Source organism: Falco biarmicus, chromosome 7 (genome assembly GCF_023638135.1).
Source record: "Falco biarmicus isolate bFalBia1 chromosome 7, bFalBia1.pri, whole genome shotgun sequence".
NCBI lineage: Eukaryota > Metazoa > Chordata > Aves > Falconiformes > Falconidae > Falco > Falco biarmicus.
In genome coordinates, this window is record NC_079294.1 from 3290762 (window position 1) to 3311824 (window position 21063).

Here is a 21063-nt window from a genome sequence, read left to right on the forward strand (position 1 = left end):
TCATTTGATATTAGGGTGGCCATATCCATGCAGCAGCGGGTGTTCCATTTCTCTCTCCTAACCTCTCATACTGGGCCAAGGCACTAGCAATCCTCAGGTGCACGTAGCTCCCTAGCTGTACTTTCTCTAGATCTGGGGTTCCTGGTTACAGACTTTAGTTCTTTTGTAGTTGCTAAACTGTTTCTCTCATCTTATCGCAGGATTGTGCTGATGGACGATGCTATGGATTGCCTGATGTCTTTTTCCGATTTCCTCTTTGCTTTCCAGATCCAGTTCTACTACTCAGGTAAATGCTGGGCAGCTGCTGACTTCACCCACTAGCATAGCATTACAACTGTACAGCTTCCCAATCTCTGCACTTGTTTGAAACTTGTAAGGATATGGTTTCTCACAGAAAATTTATAGATAATGAAATCCACTGGTGTGAGGCATCACTGATGCCAAGAGATTAGGAGGCTTCGTAAGGATGTTCCATATCTTTGAGAATAACAAGATACCTGTAACTGTTATGGCTTATGCATGTATTTGTCTTAGTCTTGAGACATAGATTTCCAGCTTTATCTAGAGTATATTAGCACCTAACAATTAACTTCTACAAGGAACATTTTTATTCTTCCCCTTAATACAGCATTTCTGCCTCCAAAGTATTGGTCCCTGCTGGAGACAGGATAAGAAAAGCCCACCAGCTGGTACCTTGGAAGGAAAAGGAACTGGACAAATGGATACAATCCTTCCCCCTAATACTCTCCCAACTGTGAGCTGGTTTCAGCTCAGGGAGTTTCCGAACTGGGTGTAATTTCCTAACCCCCAGTGGACTCCTCTCCCAAGAACTTCTCTGGCCTCCCCTTGAAATCACATGAACTTGTAACCCCCACGACACCATTTGGCAAGGAGTTGCACAGGTCTGCCCGCTGTCCCCTGGAGAACCACCTCTCTTGTTTGATTTGAGAGCCCCAAGTTGGAAGGGAAAATGAACAGTTAATCCCCATCTACCTTCTCCATATTTTTGTTCATTTATCATATTCTACCCCTCTCCCCCAGTTTGAGTTTTAACTAGATGGGGTACTTCTTTTAAAATTCTTGACAGAAGTATAAATCAAATAATATTAGTTTGTGTGTGTATATTTACCTGTGCTCACCCACACGTACACATCTGTAAAAACCCGCTATTTTTTTTTTTAAATCAAGGTTCAGGAGACGAGAGGGAGGAACTTGGATGAGTATTCAGGAGCTTGTTCTGTGCAAGGGAGACTGCTTTAAAAATACATTGGCCTGTTTGTCCTAGGCCCCCTAAAATTTGGTTGAGGAAAGGGAATTTCCTTCAGGGAATTTCTTAAGTGAGCAAAAAGAGAGAAGCATCTCTTTTATCAAAGCTAGATGTGCTCCCAAGCAGGGGGGGCTGCTGGGGTGCCACCTCCCATCTCCCAGCCGCAGCACTTTGTAAAGGCAAGGTAAGCGCCTGGATTTCTGCCCACTCGCACTTAAATAGCTCCCTCTGATGGGCGCAGCTCGAACTGCCTCGACCAGGCAAAAGAGGACCGGTCTGGCTACGGGGGGAAACTGGCTGGAAGTTGTGGAGCAGCATCTGTGGTCAGAGAGTAGTCTTGGGTGGCCTGCTGATCTGATCCAACCTGTCAGTTCCCATCTTTCTGGCAGTTAAGAGTCAGCTGCTCTCCCTAATACAAAAATCTCTTTTTCTCGGTACTTCTCTGTATGTACTTCCCCTGTAACACCCCTGTGCATATCACATTATCCATGACAATTCATCGAAGAAAAACAGTCCATTTGGGGCTGGGCAGAACCAGGCTTGTAATGCCTTTAGCCAGGGACAGAAAATGTGTTTGGAAAGTTTTTCTGTGATATAACAAATATTTCCACTGAGCTGCATAACCCCAGCACAGCCTCAGGGCCCGCTGACATCTTGCCTTTCCTCTCCACCCGCCTCATGCACGGAGTTACACTTCCATTCACTCAGGAATTCAATGCCACTGGAGCCCTCACAAGCCCGCCCTTGTGTACACACACTCAAACATCCCACCCCTGTCCTGTTCACCCAGGCACAACGCACACACGCAGCCTGCCCTACGCTCTCCCACCAACCCACACACGTGCAAACCACTCCAAATGGAATCTAGATTTGTAAACTACTGACCACATCCATAAACAAACTTGTTTAAAATTAGACTCTTGCAGTAAACAGTGGTTAGTATGAGGAGCCTGGGGAGAGGCTTTCCGCCAACTCTCGCCCTGACCTGCCCTGGCCCTTCCTCTAGATCCCGTGTGATATTTACTTTGGAGCAGCACAGACACAAGCTGGGATACAGCAGGGAGCCCTAACTAACTAGCTCTCTTTCCTCCTGTTGCAGTTCCATAGAGTTTGTGCCCAACTTGGATGAATTCTTAAATCAGTAGCAAGAGATGGAGAAGGAAAACTTTTTAGACTTTGCAAACTAGTTTTTCGTTTGACATCAGCTTTCACACACCACTATTTTACCCATGTGCTAGCTAGCCTCTGTTTCCTTGAGAAGAACCTTGTTCAACAGAGTGAGCGGCCTCTCAGGATCGTCCTGACATGAAAGAAGCCAGCAAGTTTTATGGAAATGGCCATTTGTGCCTGCTTAACATATGATCTGAATATGCAGGATGCTGTAGTGTTGTGCTTATTTCCTTTTGGTGCTTACGTACGACACAAAGCAGGGAATGACAGTTTAATCCCAGGTCTGATAGGTCAGGAGGATGCTTTGCTGGTTATAGCCCAGAGTTTTAAGTCACTTCCTGGTTTTTTCAGAGTTTCTGGAAAGTGTGGCTGCCATTTATCAAGATCTGCTGGCTGGTAAGAATCCAAATACTGTGATTGTGCCAACATCATCCTCCGGGCAACATCGGCAGCGCCAACCCCCAAATGACTGCAGCCCACTTGATGGGGTAGAGGCATCTCTCTTCTACCAGTGCCTAGAGTCCTTGTGTGACAGATCAAAATACAGGTACGAACAGAGTCCTAAACACAGATTTGAAGTCTGTGTTTCTGGAGACCCTTTGTAAGGTTGGAGCTGTGAAGAAATACAGGACTTTAAACAAGCTGTAACTTCCAAATAGATCTCATTGAAGAAGCATGAAGGGAGAGATCATAGCCCAACCGCTTTAACTGAAGGATAGAAACAATTTTGTGAACCTAAGAAACATGGGATTTGAGCTGATTCTTGAAGTAATGGACTGATTTGGGTCTCTGCTTTCCTTCTCACTTCTGTGTTGACACTTTTCATCAAGGAAAGGTCCATCTATCATCATGAGTTAACTAGAGGAGATAAGTGCAGTTGTGTTCTTGGGTGCTGAAGCACAGGAAAGGCCCACTGGGGTGGATGGAGTTTGAAGGCTTAGTACCTAGCGAAGAACACACGGCTAGTCTGTACCCGAGCCTGCGATGGGGCTGTTGTCTCCAGTTACAGATCCCAGGCACGAGACTAGCCTTAGCTCAGCAGGGGATGGAGCAATACCAGACCTTACTGTATAGCTTTGACAGACACTTTCTCCATCGTTTCTTGCAGGTAGCGAGCACGTGCCCTGCTAGAAGGTTATGGGTTAGATCCACAAAAAGACTCGGGACACAGATTCCACCTGATTCCTGCTTTAGGCGCCTGAATCCAAATTCATGGTCCACGAAATTACTGCTGAACTGCTGTCCAGTACTATAGATATCTAAGCATGGAGATGCTAGGTTGTTTTGTTCTTCTAAATAACAGAAGCTCTACATTCCCTGTATGCCCCGAGAGCTTCAGATGGGAAGGGTACTGTGAGCCTGTCTGGTAGGTCAGGCTCTGCACAGCACTGGGAAGGGGAGCCATTCCCAGCCTTTCATCCTGTAGCCCAGTACTTAGCCAGGCTTTGGTAACCACCTTTGCTTGAGAGATCGTCAGCCCACACCCACATCTCCCGAGGTGCCACTACACCATGGACTGTTGAACACTTCCTCTTCATGAGGCAGTTTTATTTTGCATTAAATTCTTTAAGGAGTATTAGGCAAGAGCAAGAATCACTATGATGCTGTTGCTTAGAAATCAGGGCCAGGGATTAAGGTAGAAGAAGGAGACATGTCAGTTTAGTCCCCACCTAGATATTGTTTTCTGACATATTTAGGCTATCATTGGAGAGGTTTTCCTGCCCCTTGGATGACTATCACTGATAAAAGGGTGATAACATACCAACCCTCATGAAAGTTCATTGTCTTCTAAAAGAAAGGATTTCCCAATTGATTTTTGAAAGAACATGCTGAGAGTCAGGATGTGCGCACCTCTGAGAGAATCTAGGGCTTTCTCCTTATCCTTGGAATGGAGATAGGTAAGACTGCTCCTAGGGATGTATCCCAGCTCAAACATCTTGTGTAGCAAATGAGGAGCAGACGCAATGCTCAACAAGGCTGGTGGCTTGTTTTAAATTGAGTCAGGGCAACCTCACAGAGTTAGTACAAGTAAAAGGCTTATTTCTTCAGTTTGAGCTGATCTTGGGGGGGGGGGGGGGGGAAGTCGATAATTTAAAAGATAAGATGACCTCTTTATCTCTCTTTTCCTAGCTGTCCACCATCTGCTCTTGTGAAGGAAATGTTGAGTAGTGCACAGAGACTGACCTTCTATGGATTCCTTATGGCACTTGCAAAGGATCAGGGGATCAATAGAGCCCTAGGTAAGACTGCTGTGAGTGGTACAGCTCTAGATATTCAGTAATTCCCCATTTCTGTGGAATCTCCTCTGTAATTATGCCCCAGATTTTACACTGTCAGGGAGAGACTGAGGGAAAGTTTTTCATCTTTGTGTTGATGGATTCAACAACACTGTGCCTTACTGTCTGCTTGAAGCTGTGAAGCTTCTTCAAGGATAAAATTAGATACAAGATGCCTCCCTAAGACAGGAATGTTTTACCTCTTCAATAGCTGATCATTTTAGCAGAACTGTTGTTTTAACATGTTTTGCTATAAAGGTTGGGCAGAGATGGTCAGGAGACAAGTACGGTGGCTGATTGTTGTCGACAGTACTGAATTGAAGTCCAATCCTATACTTTAGCCCTTCATTCTTCCAGATTTTAGGTGACTGCTCTTGTCTACAAGAAGAGGAGGACCTAATGGGCAAACCTCTGCTGCCTCCTTGGCTCAAAGACTCAAAGCCCAGTCTTTCCCACTTCTTCCCCATCTCCCATCAAGGCAGTGCAATCTTGCTAGTATATTAATCCCTGGCCTGCTGAAAATCATAAAACACAAACTGCTACAAAATTCTGTGCCACACTGCTGCAGGAACCAGAGGGATTTACCAAGCTCACTCTCACTTCTTGTTTCCATATTGTGGTGGTCAGTGTTGTCCTAGAGCAAGAAAGCGAAGTGTTGCATTGGCAAAGGACAGTATGTAGTCCATACATAATTTAGACTCACAATTCCATATTGCTCCCATATGCCTTGCTTGTGCTCTTCCTCCACTTGCAAAGGGGAAGAGAAATCACTTTCTGTGTTCGGCAAGGCTGTATCTGGGAGGTACATTTAAATGTGTGGAGGCCCAAACACTCATCTTCAGTCATCTCCACTCAGGAAATCATCTGGGCAGTAAGGGTAGGCTTTCTCTGGATTTGGGTAGTTATCCTCTCCCTCTACTAGGCTTGAGTATTTGCCAGTCCCTCTGTTACAAAGACAAACCTCAGTGAAAAGGTGTGTCTTGCCTGTGGGCTTGTTCTTTTGCACAGGTGTGCATCATAGGAGAGTAAGTGTGTCCCCTCCCTGGCTGAGCCCCTTCTTGCAGCAAACCATTTAAGCCGCTAATGCTCCTCTGGGGCAGGGCCGCTTACCCAGCAACACGGAGATTATATATCAAAGGTGCGTGAATACAGCCCTGCAATCCCCTCTGCAAACAGGCTTAAGCAGCAGTGTATTCACTGGGGAAGGTGATGCCTGGATTGCAGCAAGCAAAATATGCCTGGATTGCAGCAAGCAAAATCTTTTTTTCCTTTGCCCTACAAAATCCACTTCTAGTCAAGTGCAAATAAAACAGATGAGCAGAAAAAAAACCCCAACCACCACCCTGCCCACGGCTCCCATTGTGCCATCTACAAAGTTCATTTTCCATTAATGTGGGCCTGTCCCCTGGCCCTCTGCCAGCCTCCTGCTGAGGCCTCTCTCGAGAGGAGGAGGGCAGCAGCCACAAGTCTGACAGGTGCTAGCATCTTGGCAAGGAAAGGAGGATTCTTCTCCTGGTGTCTTATCTCCCCAGAGGGGTGATTTCACTAGTCTTTGGTCTGTAGGGGATCACAAGCTCCCCAAAGCCCTTCAGCGAGGGCAGTTTCAGGCACAGGAGCTTTCGGTCAGGATGCCGGTCCTCCCTCTGGTCTCACAAAGCCAGCAGCCCCCCTGCAGGATCGGTGTAGGGATTAGAGCGGCTCGTTCAGGCTGGGGCAGCGCTGGTGAGTTTGTCAGGCAGACTGGAATCCGCAGCCTAGCTCCAGTGTCAATGTTGATTTGTGAACCCTTTAAGTGTTATTTACTGACTCTCCCAAGTAATTCTTGTGCCTTAGAGACCTCGCGGTGCATTCTGCAAGTGCAAAACCAAGTTAAGCTTTAGCTGCTTTTTCTTTTAGTTGAACCCATGAAAAGGAGCAGGCTGAGGCATTTCACTGGACCTCCTGACACTTTGTGTTGAGGTGCCAGGCTTTTGTGTTTGTTTGCAGGAAGGGAAGATAAGAATGGGAAGAAGTGGGGGAGTCAGTCCTGGTTTAAACTGGTTCTGATTTTTAGGCACTCATTGCTACATTTTTGATGACTGCTGCCAGCTCGCCTGTGTGAGGCAGGTGGCTCTCCAGCCCCTTGTTCAAGAGCAAGGTGCCAGGGCCAGTAACCAGTTTTGTGTCCCCACAGGGAGTACAAAGCCCCTTCCCAAAGGTACCAAGTGAAGCACCCAGGCCTGAGAAAGAAGAGCATGCCTCACTGCACTGTCGGTACAGATTACCAAGTGGGTTTTTGTCCCGGTGTGCAGTGGCACTATCAAGGCTGATGGTAGGCTGTTCCTGTCATCTCTCTGCTGGCTGATCACACCCTCCCACGACCCCTGTACAAGGTGGGGTTTGTTACAGAATTAGAAAGGAAGGCTTTCCTAAGAGCCCCATCTTCCTTTCTGGGCTCTTCCTGAGTTGCCAGTGTCCTTTCAGAGAAGGGCAAGGACGATCAACCAGCTGTTCCAGTTCTGGATTACGCCATGTCCTTCATCCTGAATGGGGTTTCAAATGTGAAAAGGAGCATGCCCACCTTACGCCGAGAGAAGGTGCTGAATCACCAGCCCAGCCCTTCATGCTCTCACCCAGACAGCAAGCAAAGCTAGAGCACAGTCCATCCAGGCTTACTCCTGTAGACTAAACGTGCACCAGTCAGGCCTGACTTTCCCGAATTGCAAGAAAGCAATAGTCTTACATCTGTGGAGTGTTTTAATCCCCAGGCTCAGTGCACCACAAGGCAGGTGTCACAGAAGTACGCATCTCCCGGGGTGATACAGTGCATGCTTCGGGCTGTGGCACAGACAACAACGTATCTATTGCTCTGATAGGATATGGGACTGGTGACTGCAATTAGCAGAGGCCCAAAGTCATCTTGCTGACAATCAGTACTCAGTGGTTTTGTATAGCCAATGGAAACTGCCAATCCTTAGGGCTCTTCAAGTTCTCTGAGAGGTGAGGCTACTGAGAGTGCCTCCTGTTTAGTCTGAGCTCAGCTACAGCCTATATATGAAGGGGACAGAACATGTCATCATACAATCGTAGAATCATTTACGTTGGAAAAGACTTTTAAGATAGACCCCCAACAGTCAACCCAGCACTGCCAAGTCCAGTACTAAACCAGGCCCTTGAGTGGCACATCTACATGTCTTTTAAATACCTCCAGGGATGGGGACTCAGCCACCTCCCTGGGCAGCCTGTCCATGAAGGAATTGTTCCCGGTACCCCACCTGAACCTCCCCTGGGGCAGCTGGAGGCCGTGTCCCCTTGTCCTGTCGCTTGTTCCCTGGGAGCAGAGACCAACCCCCCCTGCCCACAGCCCCTGTCAGGCAGCTGTAGGGAGTGACCAGCTCCCCCCCCCCCCCCCCCCCCCCCCAGCCTCCTTTTCTCCAGGCTGAGCCCCCCCAGCTCCCTCAGCCACTCCTCACGGGACTTGGTCTCTAGACCCTTCCCCAGCTTTGTTGCCCTTCTCTGGACACGTTCTATCTTCATTCTTTATCTGTCCGTGATCCTCAACACTGTGTCCCTTTCTTTACTAGGTATATGGAAGAGTCTTCTCTGTCTTGCAGGGCGTATTCTGGATGCTGCTATGGCTTGAGCACTTTTCCTTAAGAATGAATAGCCTAATTGTGCTCTGATGCTTTCCCTTGTTTTTTTCCAGGGGCTTTGCCAGATAAAGGAGACTTGTTTCTGGACCCTGCCATGGATCAGGAACTTGAGAAATTGTAAGTGGAGTTGCCTAAAGTAGGTAAAGCAAGAAATTAAAGTTAGCATGCTAAGGGAGACTTTAGTACTGTCCCTGTTCCTTTGCTCTACTATAAAACAAGAGAAGCTAGCAAAGCAGCCTGAGAAGGCCTCTTTCTTCAGGGTGCCTTGGTGCAGCTAACAAAATCCTTAAAAAAGGCTTCAGAAACAGAGGGGAAAACTACCTCAAAGAAGGATCTAGGGGAAGCAGTAGTCTCTAATGAACAGGGAAATTTTGTTTGCATGATAAAAACTGGGGGTGCTGGAGGACTCAGGCTCTGCTCAGAACAAAAATCTGTTTAAAGAGGAAAGATTCACACGAGTCTGGCAGGTGCTAGTGCAAGGTGTTCCCCCTCTGTGTCATGAAAGTTTTTCCATCCCTGTGCTATTTGTGAATAAGTCCTCCTCCCAGGGTCACTCCAAAACTGCTATGGCTGGAGATGACAAGTTAGGCTACCTTTGTCTTTTCTCTTTCAGGGTAGCTCGGGTTTCAGGGATTTCCATCTCTGGTCCCACCAGCTCCAGTGGGGATGCAGCCAATTTGCCTGTCCGTAACTCACCCAGGATTAATTCTCCCTGGAAAGCTCTACACCACCGGCGAAAAATGGATGCTGAGAGTGAAGGCTCAAATGAAGAGACAGACTCCTCTGAAAATTGAAGGTTGTAAGGGTGGGCACCATTCCCATCTTGGGTTTCTCCAGAACTCACGGGAGGAACGACACCTCCTCCCAGAACATCTGCTCTGATGGTGGGTGGGTTCTGCCCACATCACCAGTGTGCGTGTGGCCATGCCAGTCCCCATTACCAGGTCCACCCATCCCTTCCCCAGGAAGAACTCTGCCTTCTTCCTAGCTCCTCCCCAGAAGCTATTTCCAGCCGCAGAGCTATGTTACCCTCTGCTGGCAGGCAAGGCCAACCAGCGACACTAGCTCTGCCTCCACTTGGAAATAGCCGGGTATTCTCTCACCAGGGCTCTCCCTCATGGTTGTGCTGGAGCTGTGGCAGCGTTAGTGCAGGCCGCTTGCCAGTGGTTTGTTGTGTAGCTGTGTTCAGACTTGGCCTAGACAATAGAGTGGTTAAATCGCCAGCGGCAGCTCTGCACTCCTGCTCTGTTGTAATTATTCCTAGTAAAGCTGCACCTGTGTATGATCAAAGCTAGAGAAATTCCTAGAAAAGGGCTTAGGTATTGCCATGCCACCTGTCTCTGCTTCCTTCTCCATGTGTCCAAGACTTGCCAAAGCAAATGCAGCAAGTAAGCCAGACCGCAGCAAGTACTGCGTGGTGCTGTCTGGCTCCTCTGCTGTATCGAGTTCCCTTCTGTGAGGCCTCCTACCACCTCCAACAGCATCTTAAGGTCACTTGGAAAACTGAGCTTCAGAGGCGCTGGAGGAGGGATAAAGAAGTCTTTTAACTCCTTGGCCACAGGTGGCATGGCTTGCAGACATATACAGCATCTGCTGGGGTTGGGGGGGCAGAAGCACTAGGGGAGAAGGAAGCAGTTCTCAAACAAATCCCGGGTATTTTTTTGTAAATATTGGCATTGTTAGAGCATCATAGCATAGCCCTTACAACTACAAAAAGGAGTAGCATCTTGTTGTGTTAATGTGTAACTTTACTCAACAGTTTGGCCTCCACAGCCCTGAATGCTTTGCCTAGCCCAGCTCCTGTGCCTCAGCTTGCATAGCCATTATTTTCTGGGGAAGTCTAGTTTCTCTTGCTTGTGTGGGAGCCTCCTTGCTTCTCCTGCTCATAAAATGCGGCAGCGTGGGCTGTCAGGAGCTGATAACCCAAAGCTCAGAGCGGCCCTAAGCTGAATGGATTCAACACATGCTGGAGCTATTTTAAGCCTAATCCCTTAACTACTGCTGAGTCTGTACCACAGCCTCACCTGTGGAGAGAGTGGGAGGGGTTATTTATTTATTGTAAGTTATTTTATTTATTAACATGCTGGTGAACTGTGCTTTCTCTCCCAACCATCAGTGAATACCGACAGCCTCACAATAAAGCACACTGTCTACAGCCTCTGCTGCGTTTGGGGTCTGCTGGGCTGCCCAGCCCCCTCTCCACCAGGCTCCGGGGGAACAGTCCCGGGTGGGCAGGAGCAGCACAGGCTGGCGGTGGTACCCCCCGGGGCCCACCAGCCCCTCCCCTCGGGCAAGGACAGGTGGCTGTGCAGGTGCAATGGGCTGCTACCGTGCTAGCCCGCTGGCCTGGCAGGACAGGCTCCCCTCAGAGGTACTGGGGGTAAAGATGCGGTGACCCCCCTCCTGCCCCACCACAGCAGCCAAACATCTGCGTACAGCAGCAGAGTAATCCTTCCCTCCCAGCCCCTCGGCCTCAACAGGGCAGGAGAGGCCCCAACAGCCCCAGCTCTTTTTCCTAATAAGGTGGGAGAAGGCTGGTTACACACTTATTACCCCATCCTCAACACCACAGTCCAAAGAAGAGAAAAACATGCCCTTGTTAAATTCACAGCCAGGAGCAGAGAGCCAAGTTGAACAGGACTAGAATGACAGCCCTCACTCACTGCTGCAACTCAGTTCACTTCACAGCGAAGGACTTAAACCTCAGTCCAAAGCTGGGTAACAAAATAACCAGGGATCCTGTAAATACCATTCCAGTACTTCTTTACCTGGGCCTTTTTTGCTGATGATGTAATTAGAAGCTAAAAAAAATAATCTTTGCTTTGATTTTGTTCTCCTGCATCAATATATGCTGGTTTACAACACAGTAAAAACGATTATCCCATGGCAAAAGTCCGACCCTGCAAATACAGAGGCCTCCACAGCACCATGGATTGGGAGCACTGAGCAGAACAAAAAAACCCCAAAAAAAACCGACAACAAAAAAAAAATCAGTCATGCCTGTGGGAACCAGGTAACACGATGTTCAGAAAAAACAGCATTTCCCTTCCCTCTGTCACTTGGTGGGCTAAGGTGTGGGCCAAAGAGGACAGGAGCACTGATGAGGGCAGCTCATGAGCTCCTGTCATACCTTTTACAGCAGCGAGGTTAACCCTGGAAGAAGGCCTATCTCCACTGGCTAGTAGATAGCAGTGGGTATGAGGGCACATTGAATTTTAATAGAGTGGAATCCAGAGATATTCAGAAAGCATCCTGGGCACAGCGATGTCCTGACCACCTCTGCTTACCTTCTCCCCTCCCCACCCACCCCAGACAAACTAAGACAATCCTGCAGAGTTTACTCCAGGCAAAGGTGGCATCAGTGCCTCGTGCTGGCTTCCCTTTGAGTTGCAGTCCCTGGGTCATCAATATGAGCCATAACGATCCTGGGGAGGAAACACACCAAGACACCATGCTACAACACTTCACGCAAACTCCAGAGACAGATAAAAAGGTCTCGGGGTGTTTGGGATTGGAATGCAGTGCAAGGTTACTTAGACAGGACACCAAGCAAAGGCAGGAAGTAAAATGGCCTTAAACTTTTTAAGTTCTGCCTGGGATTTGTGGGAAAAAGACATATCTGACATAACAAGGTGTCCTGTCCAGCAGGAGAGCAAGGCTGGCCAAGTATTCACTGGCCACCCAGAATTGCTCAGCTGTTGTAGTATAGCCATCAGCTACAAAAGACAGGTCTCTACCTGCGACTTTCAATGTAATTTGAGAAGACAATGGTAATTCCAGTGGAAGCCAGGGTATGATGAAAGCCCCCCCCAAGCATGACAATAGCCTTTCTGAAGATGCCACAGAGTAATCTCACCTGGAGGGAGTTCATCACCCCATTGGCTAGGACAGCCATCTTGCCAGCAACTGATTTCACTCCTTGCTTGAACTGTGCAATGTCAGCTGCAGGCAGAACATTTCCAATCGACACACCACCTAGGAGAACCAGCAGGAGTTACCCCGGAGTCCCCCGGCTCCAGAGAGCACCCTCCACTCTAGGTCCTCCAAAGCTGCCTCCTTCCTCAACCCCACCAAGTGCTAACAAACCTGAGTGCACATTCTCAGCTTCTCCAAACAGGTCTGCAGAGCTGATGGCACTGCTGCCTGAGAGCTGCTGCAGTCGGGATCTGGCTTCATACTGCACCAGAAAACAAAACAAAAAGGTTACAAAGGAAAGGAACAAAGCAGGACCTGAGCAAACAGAAGGAGATGAAGCCAGAGCTGTACCAGCCTAAGCACCGCAGAATGCATCTACCTCAGCATCTGCCTCCCGCCCAAAGAACATATCTGAAGAGATGGCTTTAGCGCCTGCAAACTTCTGCCGAGCTTCATTGGATTCCACAATAGATGTCCTGCCCTCTGTCTCCCGCCTACTGGTGGGTCTGAGGAAACAAGAAGAGACGTCTCAGCTTAAGCTCACCGACACAGTAAAGAAACAGACTCCTCTCTTGGACCCCATCTGATCAAAGGAAAGCAACAAATCCTCAAATGCTAGCTACCATCAGCGTCCTCCTCTCCCCACCTTGGGACAGCTAGCACTCAATGACCATAAAGGCTGTATCAAACTTAGGGACACGACAGGCAAAGAAGTGTCCAGGCCTCTTTCACTCAACACCCTTTTTCTTGGGCTTGTCCACACAAGTTACCTCCTGCAGTACAAGGTTCCTGTCATAACACAGCAGCATCTCTACCCACAGCTCCTCGACCTACTTGTTTGTCCTACGCACACGGAAGGTACAGTAGCAGTGGCAGGCATTTTACCTCTCCGAAACTGGCCGAATACTGGAAATGGTCACCTCGGGTTCCTCCTCTTTGTCCATACCCCAGGAAGAGTCCGTTTCCCATCGTGAGCCAAATGCATCTTCAAATGAGAAGGGATTATATTTATACCTAGGTACCAAAAATAGGTGATTTAGGCCCGACATTAAATTCAGGAATAAGCCAAATTTACGCTGAAGCTACGTCTTACTTGGGGGGTCCAGATGTGAAGCTTCCAGCATCTTCAAACAAGTCCAGTTGGGAGCGGGAAGCTTTTGCAGCCAGTGGTGTCTCCTGCTCAATTACTTGCATCTCGGACATCACTGAGTGTGAAACAGAACTAGCACAACAAACAGGCAGTCAGGGCCGATGGCTCCGACAGCACCCAGCCCCTACAGCCAGTCTGCCTCAAAACTGAACCTGGCCTTCACAGGCAAGGCAGGTGCCACAAGTCTCGAGGGAGAGTTGTGGGATGCCGGCCCCCTTCACCGCTTTTCTAGCTTATCCTGACTCCCTCAGCAGTCCTGCTCTACCTTAAGGGAATTCTGCAGGGGGGACAGCTGCCAAGCAGCACGGCTCTAGGGCTACGCGCTGACAGGCCACATGCATCTTTGGAAAAGTTGAAATGAGAACTAGAATCTCTGATCAGAACGCCCCATTCCTTCTGGGGGCTGAAGCACTCTTAGACATAGTCCAGCATATGAGCACTTTAAAGCAGCTCCTTATCTCTTACAAGAGCAGCAAGCTACTGCCTTCAGGAAACTTTTCCAGAGCACAGTGCTTCCAAGGCACCTGTCCTATGCCATCCACAGCCAAGTACCTTCTGGACACCAAGCCCATGCCCAGCCTCTCTGCTTGTTCACGCTTCTTCCCTTCAAGGTTCTGAAGTTTCTTTTCTTCCTTCTTCCGATCAAGCTGCAGTTCCTGATAAGCCAGTCGCATTGAGGTGACTCTAAAGGAAAGAGCTACGGTGGGTACCAGCTCATTACCCTCCGCTCCAGTTCGTGCTGTGGAGTGGCAAGGGGGAGAGCAACCCTGACAACGCATCAAAATACCCATTTCCACAACAGCTCTGCCAAAAATCCTTGCGTAGAAGCTTCTGCTTTTCTTCCCATCTCACCTTCACCGGGGTTCAACTCTTTTTTGGCTAACTGTGGTTTCTTTACTGTAAGCATTAACAGCATTAACCTAGTATTATTTCTGCTTTAGTACGCAAGGCATTCGGCCCAAACAAGGCACTTACATGGACTCCTCAGCTTGTTTCCTGGACTCCACTGCCTGCTGCTCCCTCAGCTGCTCTGCCACCTGGGCTTGCCGCTCAATCTCACTGAAGCTCTGGCTGCTCACTTTCTGGGCTCCAAGACCTTTTTTTGCACCCAACTTGAAAAAACAAAAAATGGCGATTTCTTCAGCTTAAATTGTTCATCGGAGAAGAAAACCAGAACCCTACTCCTTGCTGCACCAACCAGGCCTTTGGTCTCCCTGTGTAGTTACAACCTACAGACCCCATACAGCTTGCAGCAGAGTGTGGAAGAACACCCAAGAGTTAACCCACCAGCGCTCAGTGCCAAGAGATCAGCCACATATGCTTCATATCGTAACAAGTAATGATCCAAAACCCAGTTGGTTTTGTCCATTAACATATAAGCGGTCTTTCAAAATAAGCAGTGATATAATCAAAGCTCTCCCTTCCCCAAATGGATCTCTCAGTACGCAGCTTTAAGGGCAGAAAGCAAGGGCCAAGGAAAGGACAGCAGTAATATGAGACATGCTCTACCTCCTCTCCATAAAACAAGAGCTCAGACGTACCCCTTTCTTGGCAGCTCCTGGCTTCTTCTTTCCAATGAGGGAGGATTTAAGTTCTGCAAGAGGAGGGAGGCAGCAAATAAGCAGAAGCAAATTAATTTATGAAGCCAAAATTAGTCAGTGACCCACACAAACATACACCACAGTCCAGCTGCTTATAGAGTCCAGGACACACCATGCAGCTTCACATCAGAAGCCTGGGTAAGGTGACTTCACCCAGCCAAGAAAGATGCACTTAGAAGCTCCACAATTGCAGGCTGGTGGCCTAGAGAAGCATACCCATTGCTGGAGAAACTTGTAAGTGAATTAAGACCTTAGAATAGCTCCTCCAAGTGTCATGCAGTTGGTGACCCTACCCAGTAGGGAACAGGGTAGCTAGAGAAAGACTAGATTTATTCCAACATAAACCCAAGAAAATGCAGCTTCAGAGCCATACAATTGTCAGTGCCTCAACCAATGCCTCAGAGACAAAGCAGCAAAACCCCTTCAGTCATGTTTACGTGAACAGGCCAACGACAAAATGGACCTGAAGTGCAGCAAGCTGTAAAAGCAACAGGTTCCCCAGCACCTTGCGCCGGGAACCTGTCGCTGACGGCATGAAGCATGCCACACTTGTAAAACCAGCCAAGGTCCAGCCAAGCAGCTGATGCCTGGGGAAAAGTGTAAGAACAAAGCAAACAGAGAGGGACTGCCCAGGACATTTTCCCAGCTTCCAACGTGTAGTTCCAAAATCTTTTATCACCCTTGTTGGGCTTTTCTTCCACAGAAGTGTCTCCTTACACACATGACATCTGTCAACCCATACTTTAGATCATTCTTGACAGCCGTTTCTGTATCTTTTCTAGTCTCGCCATGAATTTTTGAAATAGGGGGTATCAAAACATTCACACTATACAAGACCGTTTTCAGCTCACTGTTCCTAACATTTGATTTGGGGTTGTTTGGGGCTTTTTTTATTACTGCCAGGAAACACTTAACAGAAATGTCAGTAAGACCCCCTTCCAGATCTGGAACAGCTGGTTTAGATCCCAATACGATCATGTAAGCTTTGGCTCATTCTCTCCCTCCAAGCACAGGAAGCTAAAGTTAAGAGTTAAAGGCGGAATCACAGAGGGGGCAGGCAGAGCTGTCACAAGCAGCCAGTGCAGGCCAGCTGTTAGCCAGTTACCTCTGGCAGGAGCGGGCCCTTGTGTAGATAGATACATGGCCATGCCTGAGAAAGAGACACAAAACATGGGGAATGAACAGATGCTTGAGGACACAGGCTTTCCACCCAGGACAAACCCACTGGGGGCTAGGAGCACACTCAATGAGGAAAGAAGCTCCAGCTAGATGCTCTGTGTGCAACCAGGACAGTAACGGCAGGGGAGAATCAGATATAATTAGCTTCCAGAATAATAGGGATTTAATTTGCCTCCAAAGGTGCTCAGAGGGGGAGATGACGACACACCAAAAAACAAACCTCCAAAACCCAAACACCACAGCCATGTGGCCTTGATCAGCCAAGTTCTAGGTGTGCAAATGCCAAATTTCATCCAAAGTTCAAAAAATGAAAACAAGCTTTTGGGAAGGCAACAGCTTCGAACTCGATCAAACCTCCAGTAAACTGTGGCTTGGGTTTGGGATTCAGGGGCTGATCTGAGGGATGGGGAAGAGTCTTACCTAGAGGAGCTTTAGGAGATGTGCTCAACAAGTCAATAGATGGGCCTTGGCTGGAATCTGTGGGCACAAAACCAGAAGAGAACATTCAGACTGATTCTTAGCCCCTTTCTTTTCAGTGTGCTCAGTTCCGCTATTTCTCTTCTAGCTCCTCTGCACACCCACACACCCCAAACAAGCCAAGTTACAGTTTGAAACATGCAATTCCCCAAGTACAACAACTTTATGTCTCCACAGAGCAAGTTATTCCCTCTGCAGTGTTCTTAACACATTAAAAGCAAGCATGCAGGGGAATACACTAAGCTGTTTCAAATTACATCTGTGACCCCAGATTCTTGGTTTCCTTGTCATTCACCCCAGAAACAGTTCTTTGCTCTATATTCACACATCATTTCCAGACCCACTAAATTCAAGGGACTGAGAAGAGCGTTCAGACAAATAATTATGTCTGGAAGCAGGGAAATGGAGCAGCTAATCACCAAAATAGTTTTGTGTGCATTTCAGGAAAAGCAGAGACCTGATCCCAAACAGAGCTGCATTTGTAGAAGTCTTCACTAATTTAACTAAACATCGTAAGAGTGCACAGAGCTTTCACTCCTTCAAGCCTGAACCAAAGAAAAATCTCAGCCCTTCCAGCTGTGATACAGGAGCATATTCTCCTGGAAACGAAGTTAGGTTTTTGGAAAAGGTATTCAGCAGAGAACTCACTTGACACTTCTCTGCCTTCTGATGACTTTGCTGCTTTTTCCATCTCCGGGGAAGACTGTGCAGGATTCTGGCTGGCATCCGATACATCCCAGGTACTGGAAGACTGCAAGGAGATGCTCATTCCAGTGACTTGCAGAAGATGAATGAAACGAACAATCCTGAACTTACTTCAGGTTTAGTGACCTGTATTCAGTTTTAAGGCCAAAGGAAACACGTTCCAAACTCCAGACTATGCCTTCACTGAAGGTAAGGCAACATATGGACAAGTCCACATTCCCTTAGCAGGGACAAAAATTAAAGAAAAAAAACCCCAGAAGCTAAGCTGAACGGAAGGCCAGGATAAACAACAGCGTAACTCGAACAGTAGTATCAGAGCTGGCTACTGGGAGGATTTCCCAGCTTAAAGAGATGTGCTAAAATCTAGGAGAAAGTGTGAATGAGCTTCCCTGGAAAAAAATAATCTCGGCTTCCACTGCCTTTATTGCCATACAGCCAATTCTCACATTACTCTACTCACATAGGAGAGTCCGCCTAGTGTTGTACAGTTGCCCAAATCCACTTTACCAGCATCCATGCACTGAAAAGCTGACTAAACCAGAAGTTCAAAGTGACAGCCAGTTCTTGCTTTAAATGCGCGGAGAGACTATGCATTAATGCAGCACACAAAGCGTTTTCCAGGGAGTAGCTGGGAGCTCTGAGTATTCCTTGAAGATAAAGTTGGTCTTGAAAACAAAGGACGTGGATATTACAGACCCCAGGAGGGTTTGTTTAGATCTGTGATTATGTCCCATGCTGATGACTCATCTTAGTTCTTCCACGTTACTACTGAACAAGTATACAGTTTGGAGTCCTTCCAAACTAAGTGGGACTGCTCTGGCTGAACAGCTGGCTATTTGAGAGCTGTTCAGGCTGACTGGTATAGATGGTTCTTCTCACCTGTGTGTGCTCCATGAAGAAATCAGCATCACTCTTGTCAGGGGAGTGCCCAGGGGCTCCACTCAGTCCATCTATAAGCAGCTGAAGAGAGAAGAGAGAGGGGGGTGAAAAAAGAAGCAGAAGGTATCCTACAAGACTCGGCATCCAGCACTACACATCCGAGACACTACACAGTACAGAGCTGACAGACTTACATCAGTGCCATACTTGGCCATGGCAGCACTTGCCAGCTGCCGGATCTTCTCCCTGTACATCTGGGCAGCTCGACTATTATATTTAGCGTTGGCATCTGTAGTAGTACAGCCGTGCTGGCGGAAGAAAGCAGTCTGAAAAGAGAGGAATATCCTGTCTCCTGACTGCTAGATCATACTCCAGCAAGCATTAGACATAAACACAACAGAAAAAAGGGAGCTTGCCAAAGACCAAGGATGACCATACTGAGCATACAGCATGAACCACCCATTGGTTGGCTTTCTTCCAAGGAGCTCCAGGCCCCAGAGGCCTGTTCTCCACAGGAGAGGATGCTTCCGACTCACAACGCTAAGCATAAGCTCTCAAACTGATCAGTGTAACTCCTTTTGTTTAATGCCTCTCACTCAAATGAGATATGACAAAATGACAGATCCACACTTCAGAAAACAGTGCTTTCAAAGGTCACAGTCTGACTTCAAAGCACACGAACACCCCTCATTACACACTGCAGGTGAGGCTGGTACCCGGAAAACCACAATAAACAGAATGGGTGGATTAGCAAGAGGGAAAGAAAGCGAAATGCCTACAGAGGCTCCTCACCGCATTGGCATTGCTGCCCACTTGCATACACCTCAGCTGGAACCAGTTCCAGTTCGAATCCAACTCTGTGGACCTGCATGAGAACCAATTACTTCTATGAATAACGTACAGGCATACCAAGTGCAAAAGCAAGCTCTGAGCTAGAATGGTCAGATATGCCATTACTATCCCACAGTACAGGAGGTAAAGGGGGAAAGAGCAGCTTGTAACTTCTTTGCTTCCCATAAGAACTTTTAAAGTGAGGGAAAAAACACAGTTTCAGCTTCACACCAAAGAACAGTGTCCAGATTTACAGGACCTCTCAGTTATATTAAAAGGGCAGAGCCTGAGCTGGGAAAGCACAGCCAGCAACTTTCGTTTTGCATGTTCTCTCACCACAACATGAGACTCGTCTGCAGCCCGTCCCACAGATTAGGCCAGAACACATGACAAAGCAGCTGAGAAAACAGCCAAGGAAAACGAGGTGACAGAGCGCGTCTCACACCAGTTACTCAGCTTTGCTCTGAATAAGCAGAGTTCCCAGTTCTGTTACTTAAAATGCTAACTTCTGCCAGTACTGAAAACAAAGAGGCTGAAAACCCAGCACCACCTTCCCCACTGATACAGAAAAGAGTAAATAGCGTGGCTCTCTGTGCCCTGCTCGGCGTTACAGGAGAGGCTTCCCTCTCGCCGCTGACCCCGGGGCCCAGCCAGCCCCCCGCAAGGCCGGCACCAGCCCCCCGTGGCGGGCAGCGATCCAACCCCCCGGCGGACCCACGCAAAGCGGGGCCGTGGCTGCGCCGCGCCCCCCGCCCCGCACCTGATGAAGCTGAGGTGCACGCCCAGCGAGCGGTGCGCGCCGGAGCAGTCGATGCAGAGGAACACGCCGTAGGTGATGCTGGCCCAGCTCGGGTTCTTGGCGCCGCAGTCGAAGCACGACTAAAGCGAAGGCAGAGGCACGGCCGGGCTCAGGCAACGGCTCTGCCGCCCCGCCGCTCCTCGCCGCCTCTCCCCGGGCCGCCCCCCGCCCCTGCCGCCTCTCCTCGGGCCGCCCCTCTTCCCCGGCCGCCCCGCCGCGTCTCCCCGGGCCGCCCCCCCTCCCCCGGCCGCCCCGCCGCCGCAGCGCGGCCCGCAGCCCCCCGGGGCCGGGGCCCAGGCCCGGCCCTAGCCCACCGGGAAGCGGCCCGGCTCGGAAGAGCGGGCGGCTGCTCAGCGCCTCATCGCTACCTTGTTCGCCGGCGCTGCCCGGAGCCGCTTGAAGAGAGTCTGGATCTCCGTCTTGCTCGGCTCCGCCGCCATGATCTCTCCTTCCCAGACGCCACTGCGGCGACGGGTGCCGGGCGGCGCGGGGCTGGGCCCGCGCTACGGGTGCCGCCGGGGCCCATACTGGGCGGTGGGACGGGCCCCGCCGCGCCCGCGCCCCGCCTGCCGCGTCGCCATGACAGCGGGGCCGCTCGCCGGCAAGGGGGGGCCGGGAGCCCCCCCTTCTCCCCCGGGCCCGGCGCCCAGAGGCGGGCGCTTGGGGTCAGGGCCCCTCCTCAGCACCCCGCCATCACCCCGGCCGCCGCTGGGGCTCCCCGTCTTGGGGGGCGCTGCCCGCCGACCCCCGGCCCCCTCAGGGCCCAGGCGTGCGGGAGGCGGCACCTGCCCCTCAGGGCACCCGGCCTGCCACATGCCGCGGCGCCCTGGCTCGGGAGTGACTCAGTCCGCTGGAGGCCTCTCAGGCAGCGCTGCCCGATCCTCTGCGGTAATCAAGGCATCGTGAGGCAGTCACCAAGGTAGGGAAGTTGTTGCATCAGACCAAGACGGTGTCAGGGCCCCAAAGTGTTCTGTTACCTGCCTGGAAGCAGGAGGGAATGGACTGGAAAGTCATTCAGGTATAACATTAAAAAAAAAAAGGAAAAAATGTGATGCTTTGAACTAAAAGTCAACGGCATGTAACCCATTTCGTGCTTTAGAAAAAAAATAAAGAGAGTGCAGAGCAATGAGAGTTTCAGAAGGGCAACGACAAGAAAAGCTAATCGGTATGGCTGAGATGGAA

General features: G+C 49.4%; 3 protein-coding genes across 4 annotated transcripts in view; 2 read left to right on the top strand and 1 right to left on the bottom strand.

The window, feature by feature from the left end:
- The window catches only part of CSTPP1 (centriolar satellite-associated tubulin polyglutamylase complex regulator 1), an 85202-nt gene extending 74699 nt beyond the window's left edge, over nucleotides 1–10503 (top strand). Inside the window, exons 5-9 of the mRNA XM_056345307.1 lie at nucleotides 201–286; nucleotides 2789–2984; nucleotides 4568–4677; nucleotides 8399–8462; nucleotides 8959–10503. Coding sequence (XP_056201282.1) covers nucleotides 201–286; nucleotides 2789–2984; nucleotides 4568–4677; nucleotides 8399–8462; nucleotides 8959–9139 — 637 coding nt within the window. The 3' untranslated portion in view covers nucleotides 9140–10503. The remainder of the gene's footprint in view (nucleotides 1–200; nucleotides 287–2788; nucleotides 2985–4567; nucleotides 4678–8398; nucleotides 8463–8958) is intronic.
- Nucleotides 10504–11344: 841 nt separating this feature from the next.
- ARFGAP2 (ADP ribosylation factor GTPase activating protein 2) lies at nucleotides 11345–20398 on the bottom strand. Of its 2 annotated transcripts, XM_056345286.1 has the most exons (17): nucleotides 20250–20398; nucleotides 19843–19961; nucleotides 19044–19116; nucleotides 18446–18577; nucleotides 18252–18332; nucleotides 17316–17418; nucleotides 16611–16667; nucleotides 16117–16161; nucleotides 14952–15004; nucleotides 14386–14522; nucleotides 13963–14094; nucleotides 13354–13482; nucleotides 13146–13274; nucleotides 12640–12766; nucleotides 12432–12522; nucleotides 12202–12320; nucleotides 11345–11770 (listed from the first exon to the last, which is right to left on the bottom strand). In XM_056345286.1, the coding sequence occupies exons 1-17, from the start codon at nucleotides 20319–20321 to the stop codon at nucleotides 11750–11752; spliced, it is 1620 nt and encodes a 539-aa protein (XP_056201261.1). In that variant the 5' UTR covers nucleotides 20322–20398; the 3' UTR covers nucleotides 11345–11749. The 2 variants fall into 2 exon arrangements, with proteins under 2 accessions (XP_056201261.1, XP_056201262.1); XM_056345287.1 differs by lacking the exon at nucleotides 16117–16161.
- Nucleotides 20399–20545: 147 nt separating this feature from the next.
- The window catches only part of DDB2 (damage specific DNA binding protein 2), a 48952-nt gene continuing 48434 nt past the window's right edge, over nucleotides 20546–21063 (top strand). Inside the window, exon 1 of the mRNA XM_056345290.1 lies at nucleotides 20546–20800. The gene's annotated coding sequence lies outside the window, so the exon portion shown is untranslated. The remainder of the gene's footprint in view (nucleotides 20801–21063) is intronic.